The sequence below is a fragment of the Stylophora pistillata genome, chromosome 4 (genome assembly GCF_964205215.1).
Source record: "Stylophora pistillata chromosome 4, jaStyPist1.2, whole genome shotgun sequence".
NCBI lineage: Eukaryota > Metazoa > Cnidaria > Anthozoa > Scleractinia > Pocilloporidae > Stylophora > Stylophora pistillata.
This window is the reverse complement of record NC_142522.1, coordinates 44,361,120-44,379,977: the sequence shown is the minus strand read 5'-3', so window position 1 is coordinate 44,379,977 and position 18,858 is coordinate 44,361,120. Positions and strand designations below refer to the sequence as shown.

Genomic DNA, 18,858 nt, shown 5'->3' with positions numbered 1-18,858 from the left:
TACAAAAAGGGAGAGGTACTGTCACGAAAAGAAAAAGATTCCATGATATCTTCGTTTGGAGAATAACACTGCGAGAACCTGGGTTTGATTTTATGGAGAACCGCTGCTCACTGTTACCATGTATTCACAAAATCTAAGATGGCGGACGAACCGTTGAACAAGGAGGGCAACAGTGCTGATAAAGATCCTCTATCATTCTTTACTGTCGGAGATTCCAGCTCGAACTTAGACTCTGAAAACGAAAGTAATGTTAGGAATGACGAGCAAGATAAATTGAAATCCAACAGCCCTGCAGGTAATGCATCAGCAGCCAAGACAAAGCTTCCTTCACCTACAACTTTGTTCGCAACTGTAGGGAAACCAGCTTTTCTTGAAACTAAAGAGGAGAGCTACGTCGATTGGAACTCGCTTTCAAAACGATATGAACCAAGCAGTTATTCAGCTCCTCCTGTACAATTTCCTCCTGTGACGGAGAGCAGCAGAGATAGTGAAGAATACGAAGATGCTGTCATTTCTTCTGCTCCAGTCAAATACGGCAAGGAGATCTCAGACATACAGAAGCACTTAGTCGTTCACGAAAAAAGATCAGTCACCACCGCCTTAAACATCTTGAAAGAAAGAGGTAAGATATTCGGCACTCACGTATGCCTTGCCGTTGCTATTTGCGGAACAAATTTTTCTCTGCCCTCTCTTGCAGGTAAGCTTTTAATTTTTTGTATTCCTCAAGTTCTCAGAATCAGAAGCTTGCTTGTTAGCGGCACGATTTGGTCTGTAGCCTTTCTAGAGGGTCGAGGTAGAAAAATTTGGCTCTATTGGGGTTCCAGAGATAAGGCGCAGCTGACTGGTAGGGACGATCGCTAAGGGTTGGACGGGTCTTTCGAGTAATAAAGGTAATTCGAGTAATAAAGACTCGTTTGACCTAAGAGCGTATTCCAAACTTGTTCCCTTTACAATAATCATATGATGCACGATCCTCGCAGTAGATAGCGCTATTTAAGCAATAGCGAAAATCAGACCTGAAAAAAAAAAAAAAAGAAAAAAAAAATCAGGCCTGTATGGGATTCGAACCACTGACCTCTGCGATACTAGTGCAGCGCTCTACCAATTGAGCTAACACGCCAACTGGCAGCAGGCCGTTAAGTTGATTCGTATTAAACCCGTGAAAGTGATAAATCAGATACAATGAAATATATTTCATTGTATCTGATTTACAATAATCGTAATGTTCTTTGTAACCGTAGTTCGGGTACCTCAAGCTACAAGCTAAAGAGAGTCAAAGCGAAGGCGGAGGGGGGAGCGAAACCCGCGGCTTTCCGGTTTTAATAGTTCCTTATAGTTTTAGTTACTTTTAACATAAATTTTACCTTACGATGTTGTGAAGCGCGACTGAATATATCCACATAGAGGTCTGCACTATATAAATGTAAATTATTATTACGCTTGTTAGTTGTTGTCACTGAGTTTAGGTGTTTGAGCTCGAGATGCGTTGTTGTGTTGTTGCGGACTCACTCGGCAGCACCTCGTGAGTCCGGTTTGCGGTCAAATCGCCTACGACCAAACTCGCCTACTAACAAACCTGCCTACAACTGTTCAGCTCGCTACGTAGGCGACTTCGCGTCCTCACGCAGGCGAGTTCACTAAAGTAATGCATGCCTTTCAAGTGGAAAATGTTTGTGATTATAGCACGTTTTCTTGGTCATGTGAACGTCATCTTGGCATTCTTTATAATGTTCGTGAATTTCGTCAATAGTTCACTTAGATAAGTTCACTGTCGCAGCCATCACATAACAGTGCCTCTTGGCGAGATGTTACTTGTTTGGTGCTGAAGATGCAATAAAACCTCTCTATTTCTAATTATTGTTGTCGCGAGAGTTTTCCTAAAAGCTTAGTGGAATGAAATGAACAAGAAACTGCAGCCCTTTTTATAGCAGTCAGTCAATTTGAGGACGGATCGAAATCGCAGCAATGTGATTGGCAGATATTGGGATTATGCTCCATATACCATTCCCCGAGTTACGTCACAAACAATGTCCTATTCAAGTTGAAAAGGTCTCACCTTCTTTGCTAAGTGCCGCGCGCGGGACATTGACAGGTTTCTATACGTATCATTAAACAATATGCTATTGAAGTTGAAAAAGTCTCACCGTCTTTGCTAAGTGCCGCGCAAGGGACATTAAACAATATCCTATTGAAGTTGAAAAAGTCTCACCTTTGCTAAGTGCCGCGCAAGTGAAATAAACATATATGTTTATTTTTATGTTTATTTCTTTATTTTTGAGTTCACAAACTCGAATGTGAACTCGCCTAATTTAGTAAACAAACTCGCCTACATAGACGGGTTCACTTTTAGTCGTAGACGACTTAGTAGTAGGCGACTTGGCGCATGCGAGTTTGGTGGTAGGCGACTTGGCGCATGCGAGTTTGGTGGTAGGCGAATTGAGCGGTTACCGTGAGTCCACAATATATTGACCACTGTGATGACGAATATTGTTGTCGATAATCGTACTGACCACGCAAGGCCACTGTCGATTTGTTTTTTACCACAATATCGCTGTCAAATGAAACGTTTGTTTCAATGCGTTGCACGCTGCGTGACACGTTGACGCGAGCAGCGTTGTCTTTACTCTTATCGACAACGGCAAATTGGCCAATCAGGTCGTGACATCACTGCCAATGGTGGTAAAAAATGTGCTTGTTCGCAAAATGTTATGAAACAAACAAGTTGAAGTAATGCTGTGAAATTTGTTCTTTCAGGAGGTAGTGCACCAAAGAAGCAGAAAACGGAAAATTTTAGGCAAAAGGAGAAAAGAAAACGTGATGAAGGACAGACTTCCAGAGGAAAGAGTTACGTAGAGGAAGAGAAGAGGATATTACGCCAACACTTTGCTGCTGATTGACGATCGCTCGCTGTACGTGGTTGGCCGTCAGACGCCTGCCAAAATGATTTGAAAATCTTTGTTTCAGGTTTCATGAAGAAAAATGCCACCAAGTGTATTCTTACTACAAGTCAAGGGTTACACTGTATAAAAGCCAACTGTGTGAAAAGACAGATTTTAACTCGTGGATCGAGATATTTCACGGTTTTGCCGGAAGCGTGTGGAACCCTTTCAAATCTAAAACGTGAGCAAGCTTTAACTCTTAGTTCTTAAGATACTTATAAAGTGTTTCGAAACACCAGCAATGATTTCTCTCTCTATGAACAATCATTTTGTAATTAAAGGTACCATAATTTTGAGTTCGCCATGAACTATAATTTGTGAATTTAAAATGCCTACCTTCGCCTCTGGATTCGAAGACAGAAGTCAATTAAATCCAGCAATAAACAGAACAGTACTACTTCTTAGAGATAAGTTTTCTTAATTTTTTCGATTATGTCGGTCCGCTGTAGGCGAATGTCAAGTAAATGTGGGAACACAATCAAAGTCCATTTAAAGGGAAAAGAAAATATGAGATATACAAAGGAAAAGGGAGATTACATGAATGGGCGGTCTTTTCCTGAGGGGGGGGTTGACGAAAACCGCCTAAAGGGCGAGGTTGCTTGTGTGGGAGATAATGACATACATGACTTGCACAACCACACGGTTACCTCCTTTTGGGAAAGGCATTTTTTCTATGTACCGAACACTTTTCGAATGGGTCCTTCCAGAATTAAATATTTTGAAAAAGGTCAGAACTGACGGGATATACTGCCAGCTGCAGCATGCTTTTGGGCTTTGTCCAAGGGGTGAGAAGGAGGTCGTGGTTGATTAGAGAGGAAGGGAGGGTAGCGGGGGTAGAGCAGGCCCTAAAACCGCATTTGGATAAATCAGTGGTAGAATTTAGGACCGTGATGCTCTGGCGAGGTACAACTCCTTTACCCCTCCCCCCTTGCACACACAAAACCACCACATGAGACCCAACTTTTTTCTGATCGACAGAACGTGATGGGCTTAAAGATACAACTCGACATTCAACATCATTTCCTTTTAATGGACGAAGATTGATAAATTTACATTGTGAAAAAGCGATGTTACCGAAAATAGAGTATGATAGAATTATCTTAAAATTTCCTTACATAAACGTAGCAAAAACTGTTCTTTTGTAGAAAAAATATTGTTTTTGCATATTGTTCAAAGGCGTATATGTAAATATACTTGTTTCAAATAGACACTCTTTAGAATTCAAATTAGCATATAAATACAAGCCACGTTGAGCAACAGGATTGCTTTCCCAACACAAATAAAGTTACAAACTTCAACTTTCTTGTAAAGTCCAGCAATCGTTTACAAAATATGCCATCCACAGAATAATACCTTATACAAAAGAAAAAGAATCGAAAAACAAAACACTTTAATGCGAACACAACGACTCTCAACAAAGACATTTAAGTTTTCAATTCGTCAACTTTTTAGTTTAAACTCAAATTAAAATGAATTCTAATATAAACGCGTTATTCCAGCAAATTCTACGAAACTCAGTTCAAGTAGAATATGTCCGGCGAGCACGTTTCATTTTCTTTGCCTCGCTCGAGATTTCACCCCCACCCGGCTGGCTGCTGTGGCAAATATTTCCCAGGTAAGTCACCTCCACGTGTTTTCCTCTTTCCTTCCGAATGACAAATCGTACTTTCACGCTGCATTCTGGTCGTTTGCACTCCGCACCTCCTCTGAAGAATACTGCTGAGTGGATTTTGCGTGAGTTTTCAGATCTCACGTGATTATTCTTGAAGCGTAAACTGCACCATGGGTTGCTTTCTTTGACTTTGCTGAGGAAGATTCGTGTCCAGTCGCCACTCAATAAACGGCCACCGCTAGGGAATGTGTTAATTGGAATTCTCGCCCAGTCCTCCTTCGTTAACTTAAATCTGGCTGTTGTTCCATCGATGTTCTTTCGGAAATACTTTTCTCGCTTTCCGTTTTCGTCATCATCGGAGGAATCTGAGTCATCTGAGTAATCCTAGAAGAAAATCATTCGTGCATTTGAGCACACAAGTCCAAGGACAGTTCAGTCACCCTGCAGAAAGTCATCTTAAACTTCCTAAAACATAAATCAGTCCTGCTTTAAGCTCTTTCTTACTTTCTAACGAATTCACAACACATTCAAAGTTATTTTTACGATGAACTTAGCTTCGTAACTTGTTTGAAGACAGCAAAATTACTGAAGAAAATAATTATTTTATGGGTAGTGTTTGTTGAAGTAATTCACGTGAGATCAACGTGAAATTCGTAAAAATCAAATCATGTGGTTTACTCAGCGATCGTAAAATTAAATACATCAACAAACACAAAACAAATTGCGTAAGTTACAGTTTTGGAAGCCTCTGTGTATGATGGCTGTCACATGCTTTGGAATACAGCAGATGAGTCACGTATTGTTTTGAAATCAAGCAAATAACAAATAAATCAAGCAAAGTGATGATTCTCGCAGGCGCACTGCAATTTAAGCAATTGCAGAAAAAAAAAAAAAAAAAGAATGAAAGAAATCAGGCTTCGACGGAATTGGAACCTATTCCTCTCAGATACCTTGGTGATACTGCCAACTGACCTACCAAGTCACTTGTTAGGACCAAAGCAAATTGAGGCGACTGCAATAGTATTGTATTTTGATTTTTCTTTAATCTTCGCTTGAGCCAGCTGAGCTAAGTGCTTTTAGTCGAGGATTAATTCTCATATCTTCCCTATTTTTTTTTTTTTTGGCCGCACAAATATTTGGAAAGTTTTGGCCACAGGCAAGATACTTAGTATCGAGGATATCATGTGATTTATGTAGCACACATAGGAAAATAACTTGTCAGAAATTTTTAATAAGGAAATTTGTACCGCTTGATAACATTTCCATACAATGTTTAACTTTCTTTCTAATTTTTTTCTTGAAGAAAACTCTGACATGTAGAAAATCGAAAGTGTGAAAACGATAGTTTTAAATTCCATTATGAACTTCAACAAGAATAAGATAAATGAACATTTTTTCTTTCTTTTTAAAACTTGTTTCAAGTTCCATTAGCGGTCTAAACCCAGGTTAGATACTAATGACCAGTTTGGTATTTCAATCCCTTAAACAAGATAAGTAATAACTTACCATGGGAACGTCCCGGGTCTGTGAATGCATCTTGTAATTTGCGTTGTCAACCTGCTGGTAGAGAAAAGGAAAAGCTTTTCGAAAAAAAAGCAACGATAGTGTGTAACTTTGTACCTACTTAACATATGCCTAAAATGGTTGGATGTGTTTTAGACATCACAGCAAGGATAGCTGTTTAAACATGAATGAATTCCTTCAAGACCGATATTCAACGAAGAAATTTATTTTCAACTATATTTTTAACCATTTTCCCAAGGATTATAAAACAGTCAAACAGCAATGAATGAAGTCCCATCTACTTATGTCTGAATAATTTTCATGTGAGCTAAAATCATGTTGCCAAGAAAATAAAGCAGTCGAATCAATGATCACAAAGAGGAAAATTCTCTGGTTACCTTCAATGGCAAATGTGATATTCCAGAATTACTGCTGTTCCAGTTTACGGGAACCATGATAACTGAGGGGCGCTGGCTTTTCAAGTCAGGATAACGAGTAAAATCATTTTGTGCATGGCAGCAACAGTTGCAATTCTGGGTCCTCTTCTGGTTGTTTGACACCAAGTCACGTGACTCAGTTGGCCAAAATGGAATTCCTTGTTGCAGATCGAGCAAGCTATAGTCACCATAGTACATTGGCATTCCATTGTAGTAGCTGATCTGATAATTCTCATTTTTCTTCCAGTACCCATTTTGTGAAGTTGGTGTTTCCTCCATATGATAAAGAGGCACTGTAGCACTAGAACTCAGTGGAGTCGATATGGGTTCCAACGCATGGTTGGATGGAGAACTCTCAGAGGTACCATTCTGATATCGAGATAACTTCCCTGGGGTAGTAAACAGATAAGCGGCTTTGGTTCCATTGGAACCCAACTGGTAAGTCATGTACTGGCTCTTTCCTGGCAAGGTATCTGACCGATGGCTCGTTCGGTAAGATGACGCCCTCTCTGGAGAACCTGACTGGAAGGAAACTTCTTTATCCTGATGAGCCGTCTCAGCTGATGCCTCCCCGTTGTAAAGAGGTGAGTCGTGGCCAGGAGATCGCTCTTCACTTTCCATCGGAGACATCTTGGGAGACATATTGGGAGACGTCTTCTCGCGAGAAGCTACTGAGTTGGACAGCTTACCATTCTGCACACCATCATCTGGTGGTAAATCTTCTTGGTTGCCGTCATCAATTGCAGGAGAATGCACTTCTGCGTGGCCGTTTGGTTTATCGACGTGGTTTTCTGTCTGATACACAGGCATTGCATTCTTGTCAGCGATTTGATCAGGAAGCGCGCCCTGAACGTTACTGATCTGGATGTTCAGCACATCCTCTCGAATGTTTACTTCTTCAGTAGCAGGTACTTCATAAATGGAGTCCTGTGGCAGTGAAATCGTTTGGTGGTTGACAGTACTGCAAGCTGACTCAGAAATTTCCACTTTGACCACTGGCATCTCGCAAGCGGAGATTATTTCTTTACAGTGTGGATTTTCAGGGATTTCTATCTTCACGCAGCCATTCGTGATGTCTTTTAGGGAATACATTTTGGTTCCTACTGTCACCCACTCGGTCACGTGCTATCCTTTCAAATATCTGAAGTCAGCGTTCAACTGAAAATATAAACAGGAGAAGAACGATTAATAAACGCTGATGGAAACTGATACACGGTAATTTCATCAGCTAAATGTTTTCCCGCATTTTAGTCTGGCGTTTCTCGGTAATAATTATGACGGCCTGGCTGGATGAAGCTACCCACCGGAAATTGTCATGAAAGATCCCTATTCATCAGCGATATGTATTTCGTGGCTAGCGGTTTTCAACGACCGACTGCAGAACAAATGTCACACCGGCCAGACCCTTTGCTATGTTTGAAACGGAAGGGAATCAAAGTCTTCTTGGGATTTAAAATAGATGTTCTGATCACTTGTTATCGAAAAAAGTCTTTTTCTAGAGTGAGAAATATATATGTACCAGAGACATGTGATGCCTGATTGAGTAAGTGATATCCCCTAAGGGGGCGACTACGATCGTGCACGCAACATGAACAAGGGCAACGAAGTGCGTGACATGATCTCGCTAAGCACGCGTTCGATATCACACTAGTGGCCGCCAAGAGGCCTCAATCTTCGTAACCGCTGTTAGGGTAACCTACGCGGATATCACCTGACGCTCTGGCGTTGTTTGCTTTCGACAGAAAACACATTTAAACCCACACGAAATAAGTAAAGTAGCCTCCTACATCAGATTTTCTTCCAAAGTGTAATTATGTGATTCAATGTCACTTATCTTCTAAAATGCAAATCTTCATTGTCAGCGCTTTCAATATCTTGAGAATCAATAAGTTATTTCTCATAATAAAAAAATAGAATATTTCCCCGAGTCGCCCTTAATACAAATTCTAGCGAAGCCGCACAATAAATCATTCAGTTCTACATGAACTAAGTTACGAATACTAAGTTAAAAAATTTGGGCGTAATAAAAAAAGAAAAAGACTGCTAAGCCCTGTGTATTGAATGAGCAATTAAATTATCACTTGAGCTACACGCCCGGCAGCCACAGAGTTTCACAGTTTTCACTCTCCACTGGTGCAGGGTTTTTTTTTTTTTCCACCCAGTGCATTAATCGCTAGGTTCTCAGAACTTGATAAACATCTGTGTTCGCCTAACGGGCGTGAGGTGACATAGACAGAATAATCAACGGTCAAATTTTCACCAAACTCCAAGAGAAGCTTTTCTCACTGTTGTTTCGTTATACCTAAGTACAGTCGTACTATTAGAGAGTATATGCAATTAGAACTATATGTAGAGAGTTGTATGTAATTAACTCCTTCGTTTTCAACCCACGAGTGTATTGCTACTAACGAGAAGCTGATCTTGTGCTATGCAGTCTGCTCACAAATGTTTTCCGTTTGACAAGAAACTGGCGATTTAATGCTCTGCACAGGATCGTAAAATTTGTCTACTAAACAGGCAAAATAATTCTTACATTCGTTTAACATTTGTAAACAAACATCGAATGCTGTCACAGAGCTTGCATGAAATTATCTGTGTGTATTTGGTCAAAACTTCTGACGACCGGAATGAGCTAAATTTTTTTGTGTCCACTGAAGAACAAAATGATTTTATGATAAACCCAAGTTCAAACATTTCATCAACTGCAAAATAAAATAACTTTTGGATTCGCTTGACATTCATAAACAAACACCTGTTACTCGCAAGAAGTCTGGAAGAACCTTTCAAGGGAAATTCGGTGAAAATTTCTGACTGCTAGGTATGAAAATCAATTCGACGACAGACGAGCCGATTCTGCCAAAAGTTCAATAAATTATTCTACGTTTTAACAGATAACTTACCGAACCCGTTGTTGGAATGATTATCAAAATGGCTTTAAGCTTTCGGTGGATTGAAGAGTACACTTTGTTCCTACGCAAATTTAAGACCCAAGTGAAAAAATACACGCGATTATCACGAGCTCTCACGAGTTTCACCATGCTTCGAAAAGCGCTTCGCGTTACTTGTCCTTTTACCCTTTCTAATTTACTCGAAGAGGTAAATAAGCACGTAAAACATTTTAAAAAATAGTGGTCAAGATGATAATGTTAGTGAGTTAATAAACAAGCGATTGAAACAAGAGCATGTAACGCATTTCAACGAACCTAAAATAAAAATCTCTCGTGACCGTCTCTCAAAAGGCAGTAATCAAGGCGTTGCTTTGGCAAGCTGTGGAACTATCGCTACAGATCAATGTCTCTTTATATGAAGACAAGTAAGGGGTATCAATTCATTTTTAGCAGTTCAATCTGCACGTTTCTGTCTTAAATTTCACGTGGCTCGTCCGATAATTTAACAGCTTCCATCTAGTTCAGTAACGGTATGCAAGGCAGCTGGTAATAAAAGTGCGACGAACGAACGCCGTTCTAATTTACTACATCGCCAACAACTGGCAAATATTAAAGTCATCCGACAACAGGTTTAACTTCTATTGTCCTTTTCTATCCTATTGTTATCGCTTCGGAACAAAACGAAACTGAGCTTTACCAAAATCGTTCTGCGGGAGTGTTCTCGAGAACAAAAAATGAACTTAGCCTTTGCTGCTATATAACCCTGGAAAGGAGATTATTGTCTTCAAGCAGACTACACTCAGGCAGGCTTTATAATTTAAAACCTTGTCACGGGATGTCTCACGCGCACGAAGTTTTCAAAGACATCGAGTTCGATGTATGTAAATTATAGTTGAAAGCCACAAAGGCGAATAGAGGGTATAATAACTGGATCACGCACCAACGACGGCAAATAATTTTCTCCGAGGATCAAACATTGTACGCTGAAAATCATCCTGTCATGATTCCATAAAGAGGGAACTCGTTCCATGTATCACCCTCCAATGCGGTTATTTGTGATCAGTTCAAACAAAGGGGTCAAAATACATGGCCCTGGGGGCATTCTTTGATGTTCCACTTGTTGCTACGGCGCGTAATGTTCATACAACGCTAGCACATTCGTAACTTGAGGGATTTTTTTTAATCTTGCGAACTCAGAGAAACTGTTGTTACCTGTTGCAAGGTAACAATAATATTCATCTGGTGACAGCTATCTCGGGTCCAATCTGTTAATGATATGCTTTTGTTTCCAACACGACACTCTATTTAAACGGGCGATAATGATTGTGTGAAAGTGTTTCAATTCGATCCGCTAACTAGTCTGTTCATACTAAAACTCAATCCGAGATTACTCTTCTCCGATCTGTAAAGACAGTGCCTTTGACACGCAAGACCCGAAAAGGTTACGGAGATGTCTTCACTTGACCCGACGGCGTGTGTGACAAACCTATTAACATATTCATGGTTAACTTGGCTTGTGTTAATAATTGTGTTTCGCATCACAAAACAAAGCTAATGGCCACACCAAATTTCTTACATATAGCATCGCCTTCTGCCGAAAAAACACTTCAAAGAGTATACATTCTTGTTACGTTCATAGAAGATGATTTGCAGCGTGATTTAGGCGGTTGGAATACGATTCTCCGAGTCATTCCACTACTACAAATCATTCTGGTCAACTCTGTGTCAATACTAACCATAAAATCATCTGAATCTGAGGAATTTTCTCGCCTTTAAGATCGTGCTTTTGATTTTTGTTTTTTACAAAACGACGGATTAATAATTTACAGTTTCGGTTCCTTCGAAAGGCAAATTCCAAACTCAGTTTCACCAATCATTTTACTGATCACGGCGTTTAAACACTTAGCGAATTAATTACCATTGCACAATTGATATCAAACTGTTGTTTGAAGCAATTCCCATATACTTCTACCAGTTGGCAGTATAAATAACTAACCCAAGTCATTTCGCAGACAATTAATTTCTTCTAACGAGCAAAAGACCATACTTACCTCTCATTTGGACACGCCGCAGTCGTAGGTCTTCCATAACACGGATCACTGCACTCACTCGCCGTGCTCTGACACGATATTTAGTTAGCATGCGTGGTAGAAAGTGTGATATGGATCGTGATCAGAGAGCGATAGCTCAGAGCGAGACACTTCAGAGAATGTCAAACAAAAAATTTGAGTCATGGAATTTGATGGTACTCGTGAGAGAATTTTATTACAAAGAGTATGTTCCAAGCCTACCTCGTAAGAATCCTCTTTCAGTTTAAAACCGGCCTTTCAGAAAAAGATCAATATTTCACTTCTCCCTTGTTACTAATTATTCAGGTCAGTCAATCAATCAATCAACATAAGAATTCGAATTGTCACAAGTCTACTGTCTATTTCGGTAAAAGACCAAAACAATTATTGAACCAAACAGATTTTGAAAAAAGTCGACACTGAAGGCGTTAAAGTAACTTTCCGTGCAAATTCTATGGTTTTTTACCGTGACGTTCTCCACCTCGGAGCAAATTACTCTACCATGAGCTAGATACGCTAAGTTGTTGTCTCCAGGTTTTTTAGTACACACGCATAACCGGCCGAGGCCCCCATTGCCACTTCATGATCTGTCCCACTTGCGTTACGATATTCTAAGTCAACTTAATCGTCATAAAAATATATATTTATATATGTATATAATACATCAGGGAATTAAGACTAAAACAAAGCAGAAGATGAAGATACATTTGAAAGCTTTCTCCCACATTTTAAATGTTATGCACTGTTTGTGACCCGGATACTGTGACCTTTGGGACCTGTTTACATGGAGGTGGGGGATCCCAGGTAGATAAGGCAACCCGCCTGACCGTGGTCGAAAAATAGCTCGTGTTCACAACCCAGGGATACTGCTGGGACCGCGCCGGTCGATCAAGGTCTGATTAGCACAGGCAGGTTATCTCACCTTCCTTAGGGCCCTCAACTCCATAGCGAGTTTACATTCATTTGATGAGGTTTTTCTTGGGTATTTTTGTTTAGTAAAGCTAAGCAAAATGTAAACGGTTCTCAATACCCCTTTGTAAAATTCAGTCAAATTAAAATAATTGGCCTTTTCACGTATCATGAGTAATATTAAAAATTAATTCTCGTTCACGAGAAATTTGATACGATAATTTTTCACTTACAAATGAAAAACAAATTCAAAAATTAATACTTTACTTTTTCTAGTCTTGACTAGTCTTACGCGCCCAAAAAAGGACGAGATGCCATTTCTCATTTGTTCAAGAACCATTCATGATCTGTTTTATGACTTTATCGATCCATATGAAGTCCACGTACAGTCAAAACCTTGGTAAAAGCCAATCGCCCAGTCATGTTTCACGTAAAAAGTATAGGGGATCCTCACTATAATAAGCAATGTAGTGATCAAACCCTTTTTGATCATTTACTCTATCACCTCTGACGGACACACGCGAATTTATCCTGCGCAGATCTCGACAACATTATTAGCCCATGACGCAGGGTCAGTGGGTGGAGGACACGAGGAGATCGGCATGCGTCGATTGGCGGGACTTGTTAGTGATGGTGGTTTTAACAGACTACTTACAAAAAGGTTCACTGTTGATCATCTCTGATACAAAAAAATCAAAAGAATTTATTTGTTCTTCTACTTCAAAGGAAAGATTGATCCCTAGAAGTTTGAACTTTCCCCCACCCTCCCCTCTCGGCCTCTGAGCGAGGCTGTTCAGCAGAGGGCAAGCGTTTGGAGCGATTAAAATTTGAGCAACTCAAGCGGGTCATTATATAGTAATAACTTGACTTACTCACTCACGATGGTTTTAACAACGGCTCAATTACAAAAAGATTTCTCCACATAACGAAGCGGAAAAGAGTTAGACAGACTAAGAGGTCAGTGGGTTGGAGTAACAGTGCAACCATGCGTGGTAGAAACGAAATTAAATGGCGGTCACAGCATGGGAGAAACCATGCCCTTATTTCCATAAGGTCGCAATAATAGCAAGTATGATAGATATTGTAAGAAATATACAACATTTTTGAAAGACATGTTTCGGCATGCATATGCCATCTTCATAAAAGCTTTTTATATGAATAAGATCAAACCTGAACTTAACAAACAATTACAGCATTATAACACTTTTCTAGCGTTCTAGTTTACACCTTTGATGTTTTGGTGTCACGTTGTAATTAGTACCCGCTTTTGTATTACATCATATTGTAAATAGCTTATTCATCTATTTGTATACTATATAATTGTTCACACTCAGTTACTCATTGACTGAAGATGGCATATGCATGCCGAAACATGTCTTTCAAAAAAAGTTGTATATTTCTTACAATAAACACAATATATGGGTCACAAATAGGCCCTTCATTCAAACTTAAAATTTATTGTTTCTTTTCATCCGCAAGGAACATACGTAACGGATACGGTTCCCCGAGTAAAGAGGCAACTAAACTCAAGAAGTCGATTTGAGAAGCGAAAATCTTTCATATGGTCGCGTGTATCCAGCATTGACATTATGGTGACGACAGTTCGTTACTTTGTTTGATAGCAGAACAATGTTGAGTAAAGAGGTCATTAGGTCATTTTAATTGTGTCAACCCCCATCTTCAACGCTATTTTTAAAACAGAAAACGTTGTTTTCCGCAGATATCAGAAATGAATTCTTTGTCAATAGCAACCCAATGACAAAATAATGTTCCACTCACGTTTTCAGTTTACTTTGGTGCGATCTCATTTGCGTCTTTAAAGAAAGTTGTATGCGCGAGGGCGGTCAAAACATGCCCACGAGCACGTAGAAGCAGCCAAGCAATTGTTGCCTCTACTCGGAAGTTCGCGACTATTGTGTAAAAACGTGTCTCATTAATTTTAGGTTCTTACTTACGTCGTAGGCAAGGACACGTACATAACCAACGGTTCGAGAAAAGCAGATCGACTAACGCTGGCCACGAGTTTCATCCCCAGTCCAGGTGAAAAAAGGTAACTTCACTTAACATTGATTGAGCAAGCATGTTGCACTGGCTGAAAAAAGCTAAAAAAATCTCTCTTGCAACTGGTATCGTAGTGATCACCACCCCTTTAACACGCTCTAAAACCGGTTATCGGCCTTCAACGTGACATGCTTTCACTTACTGAATATCAAATTTGTATGGACTGTGTTTGCGTATTGTATTGATAATAAATGATTCAGTTTCCCAAGGTCGCATACTATTCGCGTTACTCATGATGTTACAAAACAGGCCAAATGTGAGAATTATTGTAGGAATAAAAGGTCGTGTATTTTTGAAACTTAAATGGAAGTAAGTATGGAGGGTAAAACAACAAAAACTAAACACGAAATGAACAGCCGTAAAACAACACTTTGAAAAACTAAAGACTAACTGAACAGTCGTAAATCATCCACCAAGAAACTCCGCAGAAACTACTAGGAACAATTGAACACCCGCTGAAACGAGGAAAGTTTTTTTCAAAATCGTCCCTTTTTTAATTCATTACTAAATCAGAATTTCGGTCAAAATTCACGACTTTAAAAATCCTTACAATTGCCTCCTACGTAAGGAGGCTCTTTGTGTGACTTGGGCTACAGTCGTAGGTGGAACGCTAACTGAGAAAAAGATTCTTCGAAGCTTAAAATACTTAATCAAGGAATCAACACAACCTCAAAACTGTAAAATACATTTGCCGCCTAACAATCTTGATCTATAAAAACAGATACAACACAAAGCTAAAATGACGTTACTAGTATTGCCTAAAGGTATATTGATGAATATTCAGGATGTTGCGTTACGCGGCTTGAAACTTCTGCCCTGTTCAACGTAAAGAAAAGCAATTTTTTTCTGAATATCAGGACATGTAAAACTCCCAGATTTGGCGTGCTTAAGAACATAACAAAGGATTGGAAGGCATAAGGTACGAGCAATCCACAGACCTAAGTTGTTTACAAAGTTCCGCTTACCTGATCCTGTGTTTGTCAAACTGTTTGTCTGTCTTTGTTAGTTTGTAAACCCTTTCGACTTTGGGATTCCACTTGCCTCTTTCTCTCGTTAAGGAAATGATCATTTACCACGGGGTTTGTATGGCTCACTGATTTCACTTCATTTTGCACTCGTTTAGCAAAGAAATGACTAATTTGCGCATATGAAAACGTCATGCCACGTCCTTGACTTCGAATGCTAAACATCTGATTGTCACGATTTGATAATCAAACGTACAGTTGTCCGAGATGACCTGGATCTATAAACATCTGTTTCGCGCCATGGGATTATTCACGGCGGCGGTGAAATGTTCTGCTCAATCGTCGGGTTGTTCTATTTGTGGCTATATTCCGCTTTTAGACACGAATTGACACTGTCATCGGCTTACGTGATAAGTACTCTATCACCGCATCCTATGAATTTTCCAGCCTATCTTCTTGTTTGAAAACTTCTTGCAATCAATAATGTGGAGAGGGACAGAGGGAGCGGGAGAAGGGGACTGGAGAGGGCAGGAAGCGAGATCTATCCAAGACCGAGAAGCGAGAGAAGAATTTAAAAGATACTCGTTTGTTGTTTTCATCCAGACAAAATTTTTTGATTGCCATTTAACTCTGCCGAAGTGTAAAATAAAATTTTATAAGCGAGAGAAAGTAAGTTTTTACTTAGGCTGAAAAAAAAAACCACAAACAAACAAACAAACAAACAAACAAATAAAGGCTGATAGTTTCGAAAAAAACTGTTTGGGGCTGCGTCGGTGGAGGTAACGAAATAATTTGGATATATCAACAAAGTTGAAATGGTAAATTGGCCACCGTAACGATTACAAAAGCCGACATTTCGAGCGTTGGCCCTTCGTCGGAGCGAATAGAGGAATTGTGGGTTGCGTGTGCTTTAAAGGCAGAGAATGGAGCTACGTTATTGGTGGGAGCATGGCAACAAGAAAAACACGAATAAATTAGTGGAATGAAAAGCGTTCGTTGATCCCTGTGGGATTTAGACTGCCGGTTTGAAAGATGAGCTTTTGTTCAAGATTTTTACGGCTTTCCGTGCTACCTAAGTGTAAGGAAAGACCTAAGATTGCCATATGTTGCTTAGAATGATTAGGTAAATTAAAATGCCTAGCGACTGGTTTCGATGTGTCCTTGTCATTCCTTTCCACGTCTCGAAGGTGTTCTCGGAATCGGTCACCTAGTCTTCTGCCTGTTTCGCCGATGTATATCTTTTTGCAATAAGTGCAAGTTATGCAATAGATTACATTGGCGGAGGTGCACGTGAAGTGATCGGTGATCTTAATGGATCGTTTAGGTCCCGATATTTTCTCAGTGTTGTGAATGAAATGACACGTTTTGCATCGTGCACGAGTGCATTTAAAAGTGCCTGGTTGGTCATAAGTCTGAAAAGAACTTCTGACCAAAAAATTACCTATGTTTTTGTCGCGTTTGAATGAAATGAGCGGAGGCTGCGAAAAGATAGTGCTTGTCTCTGGATCGTTTTGAAGTAATTTAAAGTTTTTAAGAATGATGGATTTAACTGAGTGGTTGTGAGGGTGAAACGCGAGAGTGAATGGAATGCGGTCGGAATCTTCCTTATGCGACATTTATAGTGCTGAATGTCGATCAATAAGTTGGGCGCGGTGGTAACCCGCTTGAACAACAGAAACAGGGTAACCACGTTTATCGAAAAACTGGCACATTGACTCTGATTTGTGGTGGAAATCAGAGTCATCACTACATAAACGACGAAGTCTTAGAAACTGAGAAAAAGGAATGGAATTCTTAAAAAACAGCACAACACCGGTGAAATTGGATACCTATCGATTAGGTCAGGAATGAATTTTTTTTAAAATTTTTTTTCATGTATATATTTTATATTTCCTATTTGTATTTATATATTTAAATTGACATTTACATTTGTATATTTATATATTTGTATTAAGATCATATTGTATTGCGCAATTGAAAATTTATATTGATAATTGCGCAATAGAAATTAATAATAATAATATTGTTATTATTATTATTACTGTCAGTGTCTTGCGAGCTGGAACAGTCGAAATTCTCCAGCGAAAAAGAGAGTCAGGTCAAATGTCGTCAGAGGCTATATTAAAAAGTGAGTCCATGGAAGACTTCGTTCAGTTCTGTAATTACCTTTTGTTAAAATCAGGAAATTACGTAGCCGGCATAATACCGGTGTTTAAATGTATTGTACAACTTTCCACAGCTGGCCGAGACTTAATTCACTAACACTGCACCTTGTACCTTTTTAAAAATTCAGTCACGTGAAAATATTTGGCTTTTTCACGCGTCACGAATAATATTTTCAAATTTCGTTTCCGTTCACGTGAAATTTGAACATTCTCAAATTGATATTTTTACTTTTTTCTAGTCTTAACCAATCTTAAGTTATAAAAGATGACCTAATGACTTATCTTATTTGTACAAGGACCATACGTGATCTGTTCTATGATATTTATCGATCCATATGAAGTCCGCGTCCTGTCGAAACCCTGGTCAAACCTTAACACGGCCGTACGAGAACAATACGTTCATTTTAAAACAATTAAATAGCCGGGAATTTATCAGGCAAATCAAAATGGTTCACGAATCACGCTTAATTCAGCTCTTCATTTAAGAAAATTAGTTCACGTGGACATGAAAAGATCTTATCATTTTTAATCACGATTCACGAATAAGGAAAAATTCAAATCACGATTCACGAGAAAAAAAATTATCGCTAAATTACGCTTCACGTAAAAAGTTTAGGGGAACCTCCGTCTTACTTTCCCCTTGAGTTTGGAGCGCCTTTTAAACTCATCCGTGCACCTTAAAAAACTCACGCTGTGCCCTTTGTTTTAAAGTAGATTTAAACTATTTGAAGACTGGATAATCTAACTGTGTGATAACAGCCTAACAATAATTTAGAATAATGCTCAACCAGCGCTTAAAATACGAACGGTTGACGGAAAAAATGAATAATGAAACTTATGATATTTCGATCAAAAGTGAACGTTGAGTCAAAAACAATCTGACTTCTTGTACAGATAAACGAATGAACAACAAGTATATAGTTTAAGACCACTTAAGTGCTTTTAGAGAGTTCACAAGGTCGATCGCCTTGCCACTGAGAGGTGTCAAGATATTCACGATTGTCATTTACTTGATCGACCCTCTGGTTCCTCTGACACAACTGCGCATGCGTTGACTAACTCAAACCTGCTATATTTTCTGGGCTGCAGATTTTGTAAATATTTAGTTCTTCACTAAATAAAAATAAAAACAAAAATTCTCAAGTCAAGTATATTTCAGGAGAAAAATCATACGTAGATTTACTGATTACGCCATCTTTCCACTGAATTTCACGAGTCAAGCACACATTTTGGTCCGTAATTTTCATCTTGAAAATACTTCATTTTGTTCATTATTGCTTCAAGAACGATATCTTTATCGCTGCAGTTCT

General features: G+C 39.2%; 2 protein-coding genes across 7 annotated transcripts; one reads left to right on the top strand and one right to left on the bottom strand.

The window, feature by feature from the left end:
* The first annotated feature begins 138 nt into the window (after positions 1-138).
* On the top strand, positions 139-3,328 carry LOC111326611 (uncharacterized). The gene is made up of 2 exons (XM_022930642.2): positions 139-622; positions 2,755-3,328. Exons 1-2 carry the CDS (start codon positions 139-141, stop codon positions 2,895-2,897), a joined length of 627 nt encoding a protein of 208 aa, XP_022786377.2. The 3' UTR covers positions 2,898-3,328.
* Positions 3,329-3,948: 620 nt separating this feature from the next.
* On the bottom strand, positions 3,949-15,604 carry LOC111326608 (uncharacterized). Of its 6 annotated transcripts, none has more exons than XM_022930637.2 (4): positions 15,384-15,604; positions 6,453-7,649; positions 6,058-6,111; positions 3,949-4,935 (listed from the first exon to the last, which is right to left on the bottom strand). In XM_022930637.2, exons 2-4 carry the CDS (start codon positions 7,581-7,583, stop codon positions 4,459-4,461), a joined length of 1,662 nt encoding a protein of 553 aa, XP_022786372.2. In that variant the 5' UTR covers positions 7,584-7,649; positions 15,384-15,604; the 3' UTR covers positions 3,949-4,458. The 6 variants fall into 6 exon arrangements, with proteins under 6 accessions (XP_022786372.2, XP_022786373.2, XP_088613096.1 ...); XM_022930638.2 differs by lacking the exon at positions 15,384-15,604 and adding an exon at positions 11,431-11,559; XM_088756970.1 differs by lacking the exon at positions 15,384-15,604 and adding an exon at positions 9,695-9,784.
* Between the last annotated feature and the right edge of the window lie 3,254 nt (positions 15,605-18,858).

Coding starts and splice junctions, on each gene's coding strand:
- LOC111326611 (XM_022930642.2), top strand. CDS start 139: ATGGCGGACGAACCGTTGAACAAGGAGGGCAACAGTGCTGATAAAGAT. Junction 623..2,754: donor AAACATCTTGAAAGAAAGAG/GTAAGATATTCG, acceptor TTGTTCTTTCAG/GAGGTAGTGCACCAAAGAAG.
- LOC111326608 (XM_022930637.2), bottom strand. CDS start 7,583: ATGTATTCCCTAAAAGACATCACGAATGGCTGCGTGAAGATAGAAATC. Junction 6,112..6,452: donor TATCACATTTGCCATTGAAG/GTAACCAGAGAA, acceptor TTTCTCTACCAG/CAGGTTGACAACGCAAATTA. Junction 4,936..6,057: donor AGACCCGGGACGTTCCCATG/GTAAGTTATTAC, acceptor ATTTTCTTCTAG/GATTACTCAGATGACTCAGA.